Source organism: Aspergillus homomorphus, assembly GCF_003184865.1.
Source record: "Aspergillus homomorphus CBS 101889 unplaced genomic scaffold BO97scaffold_20, whole genome shotgun sequence".
NCBI lineage: Eukaryota > Fungi > Ascomycota > Eurotiomycetes > Eurotiales > Aspergillaceae > Aspergillus > Aspergillus homomorphus.
The window spans coordinates 510,474-526,738 of record NW_020291906.1 but is presented as its reverse complement, the minus strand read 5'-3'; the positions used below and the strand labels follow the sequence as shown (position 1 = coordinate 526,738).

At 53.0% G+C, this 16,265-nt stretch overlaps 4 protein-coding genes across 4 annotated transcripts; all 4 read left to right on the top strand.

Moving 5' to 3' along the window:
- The first annotated feature begins 371 nt into the window (after positions 1-371).
- BO97DRAFT_89939 (uncharacterized protein) lies at positions 372-919 on the top strand. The gene has a single exon (XM_025701124.1). It carries the CDS (start codon positions 532-534, stop codon positions 859-861), a length of 330 nt encoding a protein of 109 aa, XP_025551095.1. The 5' UTR covers positions 372-531; the 3' UTR covers positions 862-919.
- Positions 920-1,835: 916 nt separating this feature from the next.
- Positions 1,836-6,706, top strand: BO97DRAFT_346021 (putative membrane bound C2 domain protein (vp115); the record flags this gene model as incomplete). Its single annotated transcript, XM_025691794.1, has 6 exons — positions 1,836-2,048; positions 2,115-2,177; positions 2,243-2,498; positions 2,557-5,001; positions 5,054-5,194; positions 5,247-6,706. The coding sequence occupies 6 exons, from the start codon at positions 1,836-1,838 to the stop codon at positions 6,704-6,706; spliced, it is 4,578 nt and encodes a 1,525-aa protein (XP_025551094.1).
- Positions 6,707-9,475: 2,769 nt separating this feature from the next.
- On the top strand, positions 9,476-12,495 carry ugp1 (UTP glucose-1-phosphate uridylyltransferase). The gene is made up of 2 exons (XM_025695309.1): positions 9,476-9,982; positions 10,785-12,495. Exons 1-2 carry the CDS (start codon positions 9,884-9,886, stop codon positions 12,246-12,248), a joined length of 1,563 nt encoding a protein of 520 aa, XP_025551093.1. The 5' UTR covers positions 9,476-9,883; the 3' UTR covers positions 12,249-12,495.
- A 753-nt stretch (positions 12,496-13,248) lies between these two features.
- BO97DRAFT_369907 (Zn(II)2Cys6 transcription factor) lies at positions 13,249-16,255 on the top strand. The gene is made up of 6 exons (XM_025692753.1): positions 13,249-13,546; positions 13,696-14,298; positions 14,429-14,580; positions 14,634-14,810; positions 14,871-15,215; positions 15,273-16,255. Exons 1-6 carry the CDS (start codon positions 13,373-13,375, stop codon positions 15,904-15,906), a joined length of 2,085 nt encoding a protein of 694 aa, XP_025551092.1. The 5' UTR covers positions 13,249-13,372; the 3' UTR covers positions 15,907-16,255.
- Positions 16,256-16,265: the final 10 nt, after the last annotated feature.

Genomic DNA, 16,265 nt, shown 5'->3' with positions numbered 1-16,265 from the left:
TCCCTCCCATCTATCTTTTTTGCCGCTTTCCTGTCGGTCGTTTACCCTCGGCACACGCCTGGACTGGACTTGGAGACGAGTGTTGCTGGATTTTCAAATCAATGCATGCAGTGTCACTGTAATTCAGCGCAGTACTGTACTTCAGTTCAGTGCTCAAGCCTCACCCATCGGCCAGTATCTTTACCCAGACCGGTTGGAGTCGACATTTTAGGGCTAGCGAAGCAAAGAAGCCCATCACCTCGGTTATTCTTGCTGGGGGAAAGGATTGTTGGTTGATTGACCATTGTTGTTCCACTGTAATTCGGGTCCCAGAGGTGCTTGTTCCCGAGCGAGAACTCCTGAAAACCAATCAATAATAGGGGCAGTCCGAGAGGTTCGGAAATGTCGCGAGAGAGAGCAAAAGGGACTAAAGGGATATGTGGCGTAGCTCCTCCGATCCGTGGCGGTGCGAGCTATACCAAATACCAATAGACTGGGACGCTGGCTTGACTAGTCCTTCTTCCTAATGCAGTGTAGACAGCAAGTTGTTGCATGTCGAAATATCTCTCGGAATTGTTCTTGCGCAGAGATGAACGAACGGAGAAAAGAAACCCGCTCTTCGGCTGGGAGTTACTCGTAGTTGGTTGTGACTGTGGGGAGGGCAGAGGGAATGAAGATGGACATCCTTCAAATTACTGTCTCCGACTCTCCAGTGCTCCACGGAATCTGGAAATCGTGAACTTGGTGCGGTTCACCTTTTTCAGATCGGCGCTCTTCCTTTTCCGGAGCTGGGGTGTTTTTTTTTTCTTTTTCCCTTTTTTTTTTCTTTGTTTTTTTCTCGGAGATCTTTCTTCTTCCCGTTCTCTTCCTATCTACACCTGATCCAGTATTACCATTCATTCATGGGGGTTGAGGAAGAAATGGGGATGGTCCAGCAAATGCACAGTCAGGATAGGACCGGGCTGGGAGGGACCTCAGTAGTATTTGTACTCTACTCTGTACTCTTGTAGACTTCTCGGTTGTTGAATGAATGCGGCCTCACCAGCCACGACACTTTCCTAATCTGACGCAAGTGGCTCCGCTGTGAACTCAATCCGTTTGCTCCGGATCTCTCCCGGTCTCGTCTCTTTTCATCATCACCACTACTGACTGCTGCAATAATGTCTACTAGTCCACTGTCTGTCTCCCCATTTCATCATTCAATTTCCCCTCTTCTTCCCTGTGCTTTTCCCCTCCCTCTCGCTCTCTCGCTCTCTTTCTCTCACTATCTCTAACAACTCCCTACTTCAACTTAAGGTAAGCCTATTTTCTCCTCCCCGTTTATTTACCAATTCAATCAATCCTCTTCCCCCTTCCTCACTATACTATACTCCTACTCCACATCACCCTTTATCTTTCCGGTTCCTGAGAACTTTTGGTTTGGGTAGGGGAGTGGAACACCGAACAGCCACCCACCAACCCCCATCCACACTCACTCACACCCATATCACACACCTTTCACCGAGGAGCTTCCCCCGAGAAGCTGCCGTGCTTCAGCCACCTCCCCGCTGCGGAGGCAAGGCAACCACTCAAAGGACAAGCGCCAACAAGTCGCTTCGTACCCATTGACACGAGCTTCTTTCACTCTGCCCGGTTGTCAATTCCTACTCTCCACTGCTTCCATTCTACTTTTTCTTTTTCTGCATGGATCCTTGCCCGTGTCCTCACTATTCTCACACCTAACACATTTCCAATTGACCTCCGACTCAGGTTGTGCCGGTTGGGGACTCCCAATATAGGTGACCGTTCACCACCCACCCCCTCCTATCCCCCCCCCGCGCGAGGCTCTCTCCTCCCCTCTTCAACCCTAGAGAGCCATGGCATCGCAAGACGTAGAAGGCAGTAAGGGCGAGTTGCGGCAACAAGGAGCCATTGAGGTGGCTCAGAATGCCGCACAGGATCCCCAGTCCAATCTCCGCGCAGAGGATGTCGAGAAGACCTTGATAGAAGAAACCCGGAAGGCAGGCGTACCGGCCTATCAGTTCGACCCCGATGCATCGCCCGAAGCCAAAGCCGCTGCCGCAAGAGCTGTAGGTTTCCCTTCATCTTTCGATCGACAAAGAGCTCGGTAACTGACAGGTGTCTTGGTTAATCAGCGGCTGCCTCCCGGATTCCACCATGAACACAAACCAAAAGGTGTCGCCGTTATCACGGACAAGGTGAGTGATTCTAATCTTTCAGCTTCTTAGCGGGGAATACATGACTTAATTCCTACGCTGTTTAGGACGATGGCACCCCCGACCAATACGATTTACCCCCTCCCCAATCCGCGACCGACCTCCTCAAGGAAGAAGACAAAGATGCGACAGCACAAACGAATGGGGAAACTCCTTCGGAGGAGGATTTGCGATGGGCACGCGACCGGACGGGCTGGGCCCCACAGTTCGAACACCAACCGACCCAAGAGGAGAAAGATGAGGGCACTCTGCTTGATCACCAAACATTCTTGGAAGGGAAACTGGACGATAAATTTTTCGGAGGTAAGGAACGCAGCCGATCGGCGACTGCACACGATCGGCGAAGCTAACGCTGGTTCAGATTGGTACCACAATGCTGGTATCATCATCTTCGCTTGTCTCGCATCCTGGGTCGTGGCCGTGCTGGGCGGCGGACTGGCCTGGGTGTTCATTGTCATGGCCGCTTGTAGCACCTACTACCGAACTTCAATTCGACGTGTCCGCCGAAACTTCCGAGACGATGTGAACCGCGAAATGGCCAAGCAGCGTCTGGAAACTGACACCGAGAGTTTGGAATGGATTAACAGTTTTCTGGTCAAGTTTTGGCCCATTTACGCCCCGGTCCTCTGTGACACCATCATCAACTCGGTGGATCAGGTTCTCAGCACCTCGACCCCCGCCATGCTTGATAGTCTCCGCCTGAAGACGTTCATCCTCGGTTCGAAGCCACCGCGGTTGGAGCACGTTAAGACGTATCCGAAGACCGAGGTTGACACGGTCATCATGGACTGGAAATTCAGCTTCACGCCGAACGACACGATGGACCTTACTGCCCGCCAGCTGAAGAACAAGATCAACCCGAAGGTCGTCCTGGAAGTCCGGTTGGGCAAGGGCGTTGTCAGCAAGGGTCTGGATGTAATCGTGGAAGATATGGCTTGTAGCGGTTTGATGCGCGTGAAGGTCAAGCTACAGATTCCCTTCCCCCACATTGAACGGGTGGATGTGTGCTTCCTGGACCGACCGGAGATCGACTATGTGTGTAAGCCTCTTGGCGGCGATACCCTTGGATTTGATATCAACTTTATTCCCGGTTTAGAGACTTTCATCAAGGAACAGATCCACAACAATCTCGGTCCGATGATGTATGCCCCCAACGTGTTCCCCATCGAAATTGCGAAGATGCTGGCCGGAAACCCGGTGGACCAGGCTATCGGCGTGGTCGCGGTTACGTTGCATGGTGCTCGCCAATTGAAGAACCCCGATGCCTTTGCCGGCACGCCCGATCCGTACGCCGTTGTCACCTTGAACAACCGAGTCGAGCTGGGTCGCACCAAGACCATCCATGATACGGACAGCCCGAGATGGAACGAGACCATTTATGTGATTATCACGTCTTTTGCGGAGTCCTTGACCATCATCCCCTACGATTGGAATGAGTTCCGCAAGGATAAGGAATTGGGGACCGCGACCTTCCCGCTCGACCGGCTGGAGCAGCAGCCGGAGCATGAGGGTCTGTTCCTCGAGGTTATGGCTAGCGGCAGATCTCGCGGCGCTGTTCACGCAGACATCCGCTTCTTCCCCGTCCTTGGAGGTAGACAGCTGGAGAATGGTCAAGTCGAGCCGCCACCCGAGATGAACACCGGTATCGCTCGATTCATTGTTGAACAGGCCAAGGACCTGGATGCGTCCAAGAGTATGGTCGGCCAGCTCAACCCCTACGGAGTCCTGCTTCTGAACGGCAAAGAGATCCACATCACGAAGAAGCTTAAGCGCACGAACAATCCCATCTTCCAGAATGCGGCTAAGGAATTCTTGGTCACCGACAGGAAGACCGCGCGCCTGGGTCTAGTAATCAAGGATGATCGTGACCTTGGCAAGGACCCCATTCTCGGTACCTACCAAATCAAGCTGAATGATATGTTGAAAATGATGGAGAAGGGCCAGCAATGGTTCCATCTTCATGGTGCTAAAACGGGCCGCGCTAAGCTCATCCTCGACTGGAAGCCAGTGGCCGTCGGTGGGGTCCATGGCGCTGGATACGTTGATCCGATCGGTGTCATGCGCTTCCATTTCAAGAGCGCATCCAACCTCCGCAACCTGGAAACCATGGGCAAGTCCGATCCTTACGCACGGGTTCTGATCTCTGGCTACACGAAAGCTCGGACCGTCACATTCAGAAACAACCTGAACCCCGAATGGGACGAGGTGGTTTATGTGCCTATTCACAGCTCTCGCGAGAAGATTACCCTCGAGGTCATGGACGAGGAAACCATCAACAGCGATCGGTCACTCGGCTCAACCGAGATCAGCGCTGGTGACTACGTTCGCGAGAATGAGAACGGCGAGTATGAGGTTGACGACGAGAAGCAGCTGATCTCCAGTGGTCTCCGCCTTGGAAACGGTTCACCTAAGGGAACCTTAAACTACTCGGTCGCATTCTACCCAGCTCTGCCTGTTGTCAACCCAGAAGAAGAGACGGAAGAGGAGTCCGAGGAACTCATGGGTGAGACGGAGGGTACGGACCTGACGCGGAAGAGCACGGATTCCAAGCGCAAGAGTGCGGCCGGACATTCCAAGTCTGCCAGCATCGACTCCAAGACATCCGCTGCGCCTAATGGGACTAATGGCACCAACGGCACCAACGGAACCACTACGAATGGTAATGCGGACGCCGCGAGCAGCCGTGCTAGCCTTGATACCAACGGAACTCATCCGCAAACCGCTAAGGATTCCGAGACTATGTCCATTAGATCGATCAAGGAAGCTCCTAAGACCTATATCTCTGTGGACGATCTTCCGAAATACGGTATGCTTGGGCTCCGGGGGGTTTGCTCTTCTCTGCTAACTAATGATTCCAGAATGCGGTTTCCTGGTGTTCAATGTCCACGAGGTCCAGCTTTCCCGGCACAACGTGCAAGTTGAGATCCTGATGGATGACTACATGTTCCCTGCGTATAGTTCCCCCAAACTTCGTACGAAGACGGCAAAGCTTGAGGATGGTAAGTGTTCACTAATCTGGCCAATTAACGAAGATGCTCACCAAGGCGACAGTTGGAGACGCTTTTGTTCGTGAGCTTGAATTCTCGAAGATCACTATGCGCATCATCGACAAGAAAGATACCAAGGATGAGAGCGACGATCACACGATTGCCAAGCTGACGGGCGACACACTTTCGACCCTCCAGCGGATTTTGTACACCCCGACTGAATTGATTCTTCGGTCCAATGACGGCGAAATCAGCAAGATTACTGTCAGTGCCCGGTACATCCCGGTCCTGATGAAGCTCGACCCCACCGAGAGTATCAACAACATGGGTACCCTGCGGGTAGACGTCATGGACGCCGCCGATCTCCCTTCGGCCGACCGCAACGGCTACAGTGACCCGTACTGCAAGTTCCGCCTCAATGATGAGATGGTTTACAAAACCAAGGTGCAGAAGAAGACGCTTCACCCGGCCTGGAATGAGTTCTTCGAGGCCCCTGTCAAGTCACGCCTTGGAGCGTCCTTCCGCGTCGACGTGTATGATTGGGACTTTGGCGACAAGGCCGACTACCTGGGAGGCACACCGGTCGACCTTCAGATCCTGGAACCTTTCCAGAGTAAGGAAGTGACATATCCCCTCGATGGCAAGTCCGGTGCTATTCGGCTGAAGCTGCTGTTCAAGCCTGCCTATGTGGTCCGGTCTCGACAAGGATCGTCTACCTTCCACGGCACGTTCGCCACCCCCGGCAAGATCGTCGGCGCCCCCGTCAAAGGTGTGGGATTTGTTGGTGGCAACGTGATCAAGGGGGCGTCTTTCCTGAAGCACGGTCTTATTTCACGGTTCCGTGCGGAGGATGACGTTGCGGAGGAGGCAGAGGAAGTCCCCGCGACCGAAAGCAGCCTCGCGCCCGCGGCTGTTCTCGTGGAGGGCGAGACTCCGCCTAGCTCTACGCCCAAGAACGAACTGCAGCACGCGCGCAGCCGCAGTGTCGCCTCTCACTATGGGGATCGACTTGGTGTGAACGGCAAAGGTGATGCTGGCACGGCGACCATCTCGGTTGTCTCTGCTAGCGGGTATCCGCCATCCGCGCACGTGCGAGTCTTCATCAAGGCGGTTGGCCCCAAGGGCGCCAAAGATGTTCTGAAGACGAAGGCTCATAAGACGGGCGGCGGCCCTGTGTTTTATGACCCGTCGCATGAGAACTGCCGGGTGCATAACACGACTGCAGATGCACAATACCAGGTGCGCGTGGTGGACCACGCTACTTTCGGCTCGGACACGGTCCTGGGCGAGGGTATCTTCTTCGTGGACGATCAAGGTTCCATTTCTGGACAAGACAAGCCGGTTAAGGCGGGCAGTGGCACGGTTACGATCCGGAGCAGCTTTGCGGTGACGGAATCCACTCTTCGGCCCGGGACTGCTCACTCCAACACGGGCGATGCCGCATCGGAGGTCATGGACAGCCCCGATTCGAAGAAGGCCGGTCGGCGCAGCTTCCTCAGCAAGCGGAACGTCAGCGGAGCTTGAGGGGTGGGGGGATTGTACTTTTCTTGTGAATTGTCGATATTGCTTAACGACCTGATTTTCTTTTCCTTGCTGTGGCTGATTTTTAAGCCTCTTCTTTCTTACCGTTTGCCTTTTTTTGTTGTTCCCCTTTATTTTTGGTTCGAGCTGGACGAAGATGTGATACCTATCCCTGGGGTGCTTGCTCACTTAGCGTAGCGTTTGGATAATGAGAATACTATGGGCGGCTGAATCAGACGCTTTGCTATGTTTTCGCATGTATATATTCAGTGGGTTCAGAGGTGTGCAAAACAAAGGATCTCTTTTGCTGACACGCCGAACCTCCTATACCTTAGACTAGTCGATGACTGGCGCCGGACGATAGCCGTCCGCCAGTCTTTAGCTGAGTGGGGCGGAGGCCATAAAGAATCCACTTCACAGGGGAGGGGGGCAAGAGAAAGTGGCCGGTAGCTTGGAAGTTCTCTTTTTCTAGACTCTCCTGGCCTGTTCGATGCTAGGCTACGAGGGGCAGTTGCTTGTATTAGGGAGGTAGTTGGGTAGCGAGACCTCTAGTTAGAGTGTCAGTGGTCGTAAATTTGGATTGATAACTATCTATCTGTCCATACTCTACAGTAACTCATAGCTCACTCCTTGCTTGCTTGCTTCCTTCCCTCCAGACCTCGCTAAACTTATGCTCTGCATGGTGTATGAACGGTGCATGGTGCATGAAGGGGGAGGGAGGAGTACCAGCGCCCAACCCAGCGTCCATGGCGGTGGCGGCAGTGCTATTGCCGTTGCCACTGTCAGTGCCGTTGCCAGTGCCAGCTGTCACTATTAATCTAGCGGCTGAGGGGAGGGCATTGTGCTGTTAACGCCCGTGGTGATGGCGATACTAACTCCGGTTCGTATATACTTAGCTCCCCGTTATCTACCTTGTAGGTACTCTGTTTACAGTACGTACTTGAGGGATGAGGTGAACTGAGGTGAACTGAGGTGAGCTGAGTTAAATTCAGTGGAAATCGATCCTGCTGGCTTATTCTCAAGTATCGTACATTTCCTACGGAGTACGGAGTAATGGATTTATTTTGATTTCTGTCGCGGGGTGGATTTAGGTTTGGGTCGGTTGGTTGGTTGTGTAGGGAATTCTATTCTCCTCGGGCTGGGGGGGGGGGGAAGGTTTCTCCGAGGGGAGGGGGAGATTTAGGGCTATGATTTATCTATCTTAGTTTTGCTGCGTGGGTTGGTTCAACCTGCCAAGAGGCTGAAAAGGGGGGGTTGAGGATAGCTTGGATAGGAGATTTCTTTCTTCTCCTTCTTTGAAATGTCACGGAGATTAATCGGGTAGGCTATGTAGTACTACGGAGGAGACCGAAGATTCAGTATCTAGAAGGTTATTATTAGAAACTGATAGTTCATTCTCCTGGTCTTACGTAGATTTTTATAACTTCGGATATCATACCTCGTTCTTTGGAGGGATTGATCGATCTATTGATTTGAGAGTGAGACTTGGATTACTCTTGCTCAGGGCGGGGGGTGAAGTTGTCCTGATTGTTATTGTATAGTGTAAGCGGGCTGGATACAAATGACCTACAGTACACTGCAGTCCGTTTGGGATCTATACTACTGTTTCTACCGGTGAGGAAGAGGGGAAGCGGGAATTGGCTTCTGTAGGTGCTGTTGCTGTTGTTATCGTTGCTACAGACAGTTTCAGGAGATGATAGCTTCCTTCTTGCTGGTCTCATTTAAATTCCACTCCGGTTTGATGGTGGTGACGAGGTTGGTGGGGCAGTCCGTAGGGGGATTGAACCCTGAAAAAGGGGGGGAAAGTGGCCGAAGCATTGATGCTGGCTGGCTGCTGATGGGTCTAGAAGGACTAGGAAGAAGACCTTTCCCCGATGGGTTCAATGAACCTTGGAAGTTGGGACTAGCTGTCAGATGATGCTGTATGTGCTGGTAGAAACTGCAGGACAGTTGTTCATCTGCAATGCTGTCTATCTGTCGGCCGGTCGGTCGGTGCCCTGCGATATTTGAACTCAATTGATGGAGGAGGGGGGAGGGGTAATGGATCGACATCGAGAGAGGAAGAAAAGATGGATAACTAACGATACGATCGATCATCCTGTCACTGATTCTTGTGGTGAGGGTTTTGCTCTATTCTGCTCTGCTTTGTAGGGCCCGTCCACCCGACCTCTAGTAAAAAAGCCTGGACCAGGACTGCCAACTACTATTCTTAGCCGCGACCAAGGAAGAATGTTGGGCGGTTTTACTTTGCCCAGTGGCTAAACTGGCTATCGAAGTATCGACTGGCTGTCCGGTATTGTCATGACCCCCTTTCCCCTGAGACTAGGGACTAATATCGACTAGTGTAAGATTGGTTATGACTCGGTATGGATTCTCCTGGTGGTTTTCCTCCCCTTGGAGTAAGTTCGTTCCCCTCCCCCCCACTTTGTCCCGCCAGTCTTAGACATCGTCATCATTCAATTGATTGAGAGAGAGAAAGAGAGAAAGAGAGAGAGAGAGAGAAGACAGAGAGAGTGAAGACAGAAAGGACAGAGAGAAGCACGAGAAAGGAAAGGCATTGGAACGAGCAATAATAAATAACCTCTCATCCCTCCCATCCACCTTGGGTCAACTTCTTTGGTTCTTCCTTCTTTTCTGATTCTCTCTACTCTTCACCTCCAAATCATCTCTCACCTTATTTACACTGCTTTCTCTTTTCCCCTCCCTCTTCTACAAAAGTAAGTAAAGCATTCCCCGCTCTTCCATCCCCCCTCCTCTTCCCCCCCCCCCCTGGTCAGGTTGTTGTTGCTTTGGTCGCACCAATAATCGGCTCCATGACGGCAACCTGTCGACATCTTCTGGTCAACACACTTTGGGCGTCGTGGCAATTTCTTCCTGTACCTTTCAGTTGATTTCTCCATCCATCCATCCATCCATCCATCCATCCTACATCATAAAAAGGACCACCCGTTGGGCCACTGGCAGTTTCTGACCACTTTTCCACTTCCTTTTGCCCTTCCCGGTTTCAGCTGTTTCCATTCTATTCTGGTTGTTGACAACTCACTAACTAACCGCCGCGGATCCACAGTAGCAGTTTTCTGTCCACCTCTTCGCATCTCCTCCTCTTCCTCCCCCCCTTAACTTCGTCTTCTCTATCTTCTCCTCCCTCCTTCATCCGATTCTAATCACTTCATTCACAAAATGGCCTCCAAAGCTTTGCCCACCCACCTGAGAGCTCCTGCCGGCGATGCCAGCTCCGGCTCGTTTGGCAAGCACCACGGAAAGTCCCAGTCTCACATGGTAAGTTCGTCGTTATTGCCTTCTTTCCAGTCATCATTTTTGGGCTTCAGGATCTCCCAACATGGAAACCAGCACAATGGAGGGCCGCGCCTGCCAGAGTACGCAGCCAGCTGTTGGTTGGGTAATGCATAGCTCCTGTTCCAGTGCTCTTTCGCCATATTTCGCCTCTATCCATCCCATATCTATATTCCCTGCACAATAAATGTCACTCCCTGTCTCCTTCACTGCCCTCCGGCTCGTGCCCCTCATTGCTGGTGCTATCGCCTTCCATTATATCAACAGAACCCCCATCCGAGCTGCCATTATTAGCCTGGTGACTGAGTCACTGGTCGTCGGGTTTGGCGTTGGTTATTGGACTGGCTGGAACCCATCAATCCCATCTTTTACCTGGACCTGTGCCTCTTTCAGTTGCCCATCCCTATCCCTCTACACTATCTGAGAGGCGCTGTACTACGCGCGTCTCGTCGTGATCTGTCAAGCCCTGTTTGCTCCCCACCGCTACCGCTCTCTTTTGGCGTTTATCATTGTCGTGGTTTGCACCAAATCGCATCGCCTGCTCCCGTTGGACGTTCTGAGCCTTCTTTGTCATTTCTTTGCCTCGATCCGTACGTCGGCTACGTTGGTCCCCCGTCTGCTCATTGGTCTGGGCTGGCAAAGCTTCTTCTGGACCGACTTGCACTGCCGTCTGTTACGAAGAGTTGCCCGGTTCACTGAGCCGCGAGTGGGACCGCGGTCGCGCACATCCTTGGCTTATGCGACCTTCCTTTTTAGAGTCTTGATACTAATGATCATGGCTCTCCAGGCCTTCGAGAATGCCTCCACCAGTGTGGCTGCCTCTCAGATGCGCAATGCCCTGAACGCCCTCGCCGAGACTGTTCCCGATGCCTCGGAGCGCAAGCGCTTCGAGGCCGAGATGGACAACTTCTTCGCTCTCTTCCGCAGATTCCTCAACGACAAGGCCAAGGGCAACGAGGTCAACTGGGACCGCATCGCTCCTCCCCAGCCCTCCCAGGTTGTCGGCTACGAGGAGTTGGGCGCCGAGGCCTCGGTCGAGTTCCTGAACAAGCTGGCTGTCGTTAAGCTCAACGGTGGTCTGGGTACTTCCATGGGTTGCGTTGGCCCCAAGTCCGTCATTGAGGTCCGTGAGGGCATGTCCTTCTTGGATCTCTCGGTCCGCCAGATCGAGCACCTCAACCGCACCTTCAACGTCAACGTCCCCTTCGTCCTCATGAACTCCTTCAACACCGACCAGGACACCCAGTCTATCATCAAGAAGTACCAGGGCCACAACGTCGACATTATCACCTTCAACCAGTCCCGTTACCCCCGTATCATCAAGGACTCCCTCCTCCCCGCTCCCAAGTCCTTCGATGCTCCTCTCCAGGACTGGTACCCCCCCGGACACGGTGACGTCTTCGAGTCGCTCTACAACTCCGGTACCCTCGACCAGCTCCTCGAGCGCGGTGTCGAGTACATCTTCTTGTCCAACGCTGACAACCTGGGTGCCGTCGTCGATCTCCGCATCCTGCAGCACATGGTTGACACCCAGTCCGAGTACATCATGGAGTTGACCGACAAGACCAAGGCTGACGTCAAGGGTGGTACCATCATTGACTACGAGGGCAAGGTCCGTCTGCTGGAGATCGCCCAGGTCCCCAAGGAGCACGTCAACGAGTTCAAGTCCATCAAGAAGTTCAAGTACTTCAACACCAACAACATCTGGATGAACCTCCGCGCCATCAAGCGTGTCGTTGAGGAGAACGAGCTGGAGATGGAGATCATCGCCAACGAGAAGTCCATCGCCGCCGACAAGAAGGGTGAGGCCGACCAAGCCATCTACCAGCTGGAGACCGCTGTCGGTGCCGCCATCCGCCACTTCAAGAACGCCCACGGTGTCAACGTTCCTCGCCGTCGTTTCTTGCCCGTCAAGACCTGCTCCGACCTGCTGTTGGTCAAGTCTGACCTCTACCGCCTGGAGCACGGCCAGCTGGTCATGGACCCCAACCGCTTCGGTGGTGTCCCCGTTATCAAGCTCGGTTCCGACTTCAAGAAGGTCTCGGACTTCCAGAAGCACATCCCTAGCATCCCTCGCATCGTCGAGCTCGACCATCTCACCATCACTGGTGCGGTCAACCTGGGCCGCAACGTGACGCTGAAGGGTACCGTCATCATTGTGGCCACCGAGGGCAGCACCATTGACGTTCCCCCGGGCTCTGTGCTCGAGAACTGCGTCGTGCAGGGCAGCTTGCGTATCCTGGAACACTAGATGGTTGGTTGACGCTTGGAGATTCAGTTCTCACCCCCAGGGGCTGGGGGGTCGTGCTTCTTTGTCTCATCTGGATGATACTAAGAGGAGGAATTGGCATGGACCGATAGATCTGTCTATACTACAGGAGGGAAAGGCAATTTTTTTTCTTCTTGTCTACATCATACCTTGTGATGGAAAGCATGTTGTGATTTCACATATCTGAAGGCACTCCTTGACCACGGGCCATGGCTCTGGCCCGGGAGCCAATACCTTCTAGTTTAGTTATCCAGCGACCTGTTTCTTTGCCCCTCCCCTCCAGCGATCTCTTCCCTGAGGGCTACATATCCTTCTTGTTGTTTAGTGTTGTTTTAATTGGAAAGCATTCGGACGCCACTCCTGGGCGCCAGACATGCTGGGTCCACGGTGGCATTCCCAGGAGAAAAGTGCCGATTGTGGCCCACTTCTAGTTAGGAGATATCACACCGTACGTAATGTCCAATTCTTCTTTTCTTTATTTTTTTTTTTTTTTATCTTTTTAACTTTGCATCTTGGCCGATGATTCTTGTTTTTAAGGTGTTTTGTCAAAGTAAATCAAAGTAAATTTTGACGGGTCTCGACCTGACATGTGATCCTCCATCCGGGATTGGCTTCCGCCTCCCGTTGGCTTTGGACACTTTCTCCGAACTGTCAGATTACAATCAAGTTGGTCGATGGATCATTGAACCACATGAGCGCGGAGAAACTCGCTGTGGTATTATCTCATCGTCACCATTCTCGGAGCGGATACTCCTCCCAGATGTGTTATGGTGATTGGCATTGCAGCAGCCATGCATCCAGCAACCATGATTCCCCCCGGCTCAGCTTTCGAGAGAGGATGCATCGGACAAGGTTTCCGGACGCCTCCAACGTAGGTGGTACCTTGAAGCCGTACGTCATCACCAGGTAAACTGCTGAAGGGTGGATGGAAATCATAGGAGAGGAAGTTTCTGCTCGTCTTTCTCCTTCTAACCGCGGCTCTTGCCTCCTCGGTTAGACAGCTCTTTTTAGCCGCTGGCGTTAATTGTTTGACTCCGCGTGCCCCGACCCCCGGTCTGTACAGCACTGCATTGCATTGCACCACCAATAGTCTCACCCTACCTATAATGAGCGAGTTCGGCAGCCAACACCGCCAGATCGCCCCTGGGCCCTCGCCTAGCAAATCAGAGAAGCCTCCGTCGCGAGAAAGCTCGCCAGACAGAAGTTTCCGGGCACCAAGCGATGTGTCAAAGAAACGGGTTTCGATGGCCTGTCTGGCCTGCAAAAAGTCCAAACGGAAGGCAAGTACCTCCATCCTTGCGTACCACTGCATCTATGTCTGTTTATCGGTTGGATGAATAAGACCATGAGCAAGAAAAGCAGCAGTTACTCGCCACGCCACCCCCCAGCAAAGGAGCCGTTGTTGACATACCATCCACCCTCTTGACAGTGCTCTGGAGTGCCGCCCTGTGATAACTGCCGGGCCTTCAATCGGCAGTGCATCTTCGATGAGACCCTGGACCAGCGCCGGCGGGTAGCAGCCAAGCGCACCGCAGATGAGCTGAGCTATCATCGGGACATGTTGAACGACCTGTTGAAGGTGATGCGTGCGGAGGACCAATCCTACGGGTTGAAGCTGCTGGAGATCATCCGGAACGACGCCTCGGCCGAGGAGATCCGCGCGTTTGTGGACGAGATCCTGGGCCGGAATGGCGGCGGGGAAAGCAAGGTAGGGGAAGAGGCCGAGTGCAAGCTGGAGGAGATCCGCCGGGTGATCGACGTCGAAGGGGCGGGGCCGTCCTTTCGACCCAAGGTGATGGATATCCATTATCTCTGTGACGAGGTGCCGTACCGCGTCCCCGCCAGACCGTGGACAACAGTGACTGAGGATGCAGACCTCGTCTCACATTTGGTGTCCTTGTATTTCACCTGGGACTATCCATTTCATGCCTTCCTCGACCGCGATGTCTTCCTCGAGCATATGCGACGGGCCAACGCCCAGTCCGAGTTCTGCAGTCCATTCCTGGTCAACGCTCTGCTCACCAATGCATGCGTGAGTGCTTCTTTTTTTTCATAGCTAGCGTCTTGTGTGGGTCGACTTTCTTTCGGGGTCAATGTTGGACGATCTACCTACTTTCTTGGATTGGTCATACTCGCATGCTAACCGAGGATTCATCCTATAGCATTTCTCCGACTACTCCGAGGCGTATGTCGATCCCGGAGATGTGGTAACTAAGGGGGTGGATTTTCTGGCAGAAGCGGAACGCTTGAGGGAAGAAGAACCGATGAAATTGAGTCTGGCCTACTTGCAGGGCACACTCTTGCTATACGAAAGGTAAGTTGGTCAATCGGCCACTATCAAAAACTAAAGCGTAACCGATGCTCGAGGTATTCGATGTCTGGCAAAGATGACCTTGGGTATCGCATGCTCCACCAAGCCATCTGGACGGGCGAGTCCCTAGGGCTGATCGGCCCAAGGAGCTTCAGTCTCATCCCTGGGCAATGGGATGAGGATATGGAGATCTCGGTCAAACGGTCAGCCTGGGGGCTGTTTCACATTGATACGTAAGTAGTCCCGGTCTAGTCCGAGATTATCTGCATTTCTGTTGTCTAAAGCTGTCCTAGGGTTGTGCACGCCGAATTCTTACGTCCCAGCCTGATAGACAAAGTGAACTTGCAGCGGCCAAACCGGTATTATCAGGAGGACCCCAATCTCTGGGTTCCGTACCCCTCCCACCGACCTGCCCGAGTCTCCTATCTTAGCCAGTATTTTGATTACTCGTGTAATCTCTGTGAGATCGCCAGAGATATGTCTCAGACGCTTTTCACGATCGATGGGACTACGGTGTCCGTTGAGCACCGGCAGAGGATGAAGGAGGTGCTTTTCGAACGGCTCCGCAGTTGGTACGCTACGCTGCCGGACGTCTTCGAGCCATGCCGTAGGCCGCCACCGTATGTTCTCTTGTTGAGGTGTGCCTAACAGTCTTCGCGCGTGGAATGATCTTTTACACTAAACAAGACGCACAGAATGCGCTACCATACGTTGGTCATCAACCTCTTCGTACACAACACTGGGGAGACTGAGCCCAGTCCCGACTCTGAGGCTCCTCAAACACCGGAGAGTCCCCCGGGATTCAGTCCGCTCCCGAAATACAGTGGGCCCAATATAGTGCAGTCCGCTGCTCGCGCCATCTCGGCCCTGACTCTTCTCCATCGACGCGAGTACGGGATCAGCCGCGCGCATCACTTTGCTATGTATGCGATCAACCTGGCCTTGTTCACGATGCTCGACCCGGAAACATTTGATATCCTGGATCACGACTTCCTCTCCTTGGCCAGCTCCTTCTCCAGTATTGCCAGCCGCTCCCCGTTGGGGCGAAGTCTGTTTCACATGTTCCGGCAAACGGTTCGTGCCCGGGGTCAAGGCAAACACCTGCGGGGGTCCGATCTTGTCTCTGATGAGTTGAAAGCGTTGTTTGATGAGGAGTCCACGTCACCCTCGCAGTGGGATGAATATGCCAAGGGATTGGATAAGCTTGAGATGGATGAGCGCTATCGTGGGATTATTGAAGGGGAGCACAGCCTGTTTGAGATGCTTGACCGATATGAAAGCTTGAGCCTGGGCAAAGACGAGATCGCTCCCGAGAGAATACGGCGATGAATAGGATGTGCTATGACGAGGCTGACGATGATCATGATAATGATTGATGCTAATGCATGGTGTTTGCATATTATCATTATGAAGTATACCCTGTGCTGTCAGTGTGGCCCTACAACAACAAGAATTGAGCGCTGTGGGGTCTGGAATGCGAGGACTCGATCAATGGAATACAACGAGAATGGCCTGAGATAATTGTGATTCGTGATGTACAGTGCTATATACTGTGTAAGGCCTTAGTGGAATCAGCTTCATTGCCTCTTTGCCACTTGTTTGATGTACTCCTTCGACATGGTTGCATGATTGATATGCGCTTGCCGATCCACGAAGGGTGGCCAGCGGCAGCAACAGCAAATACAGTA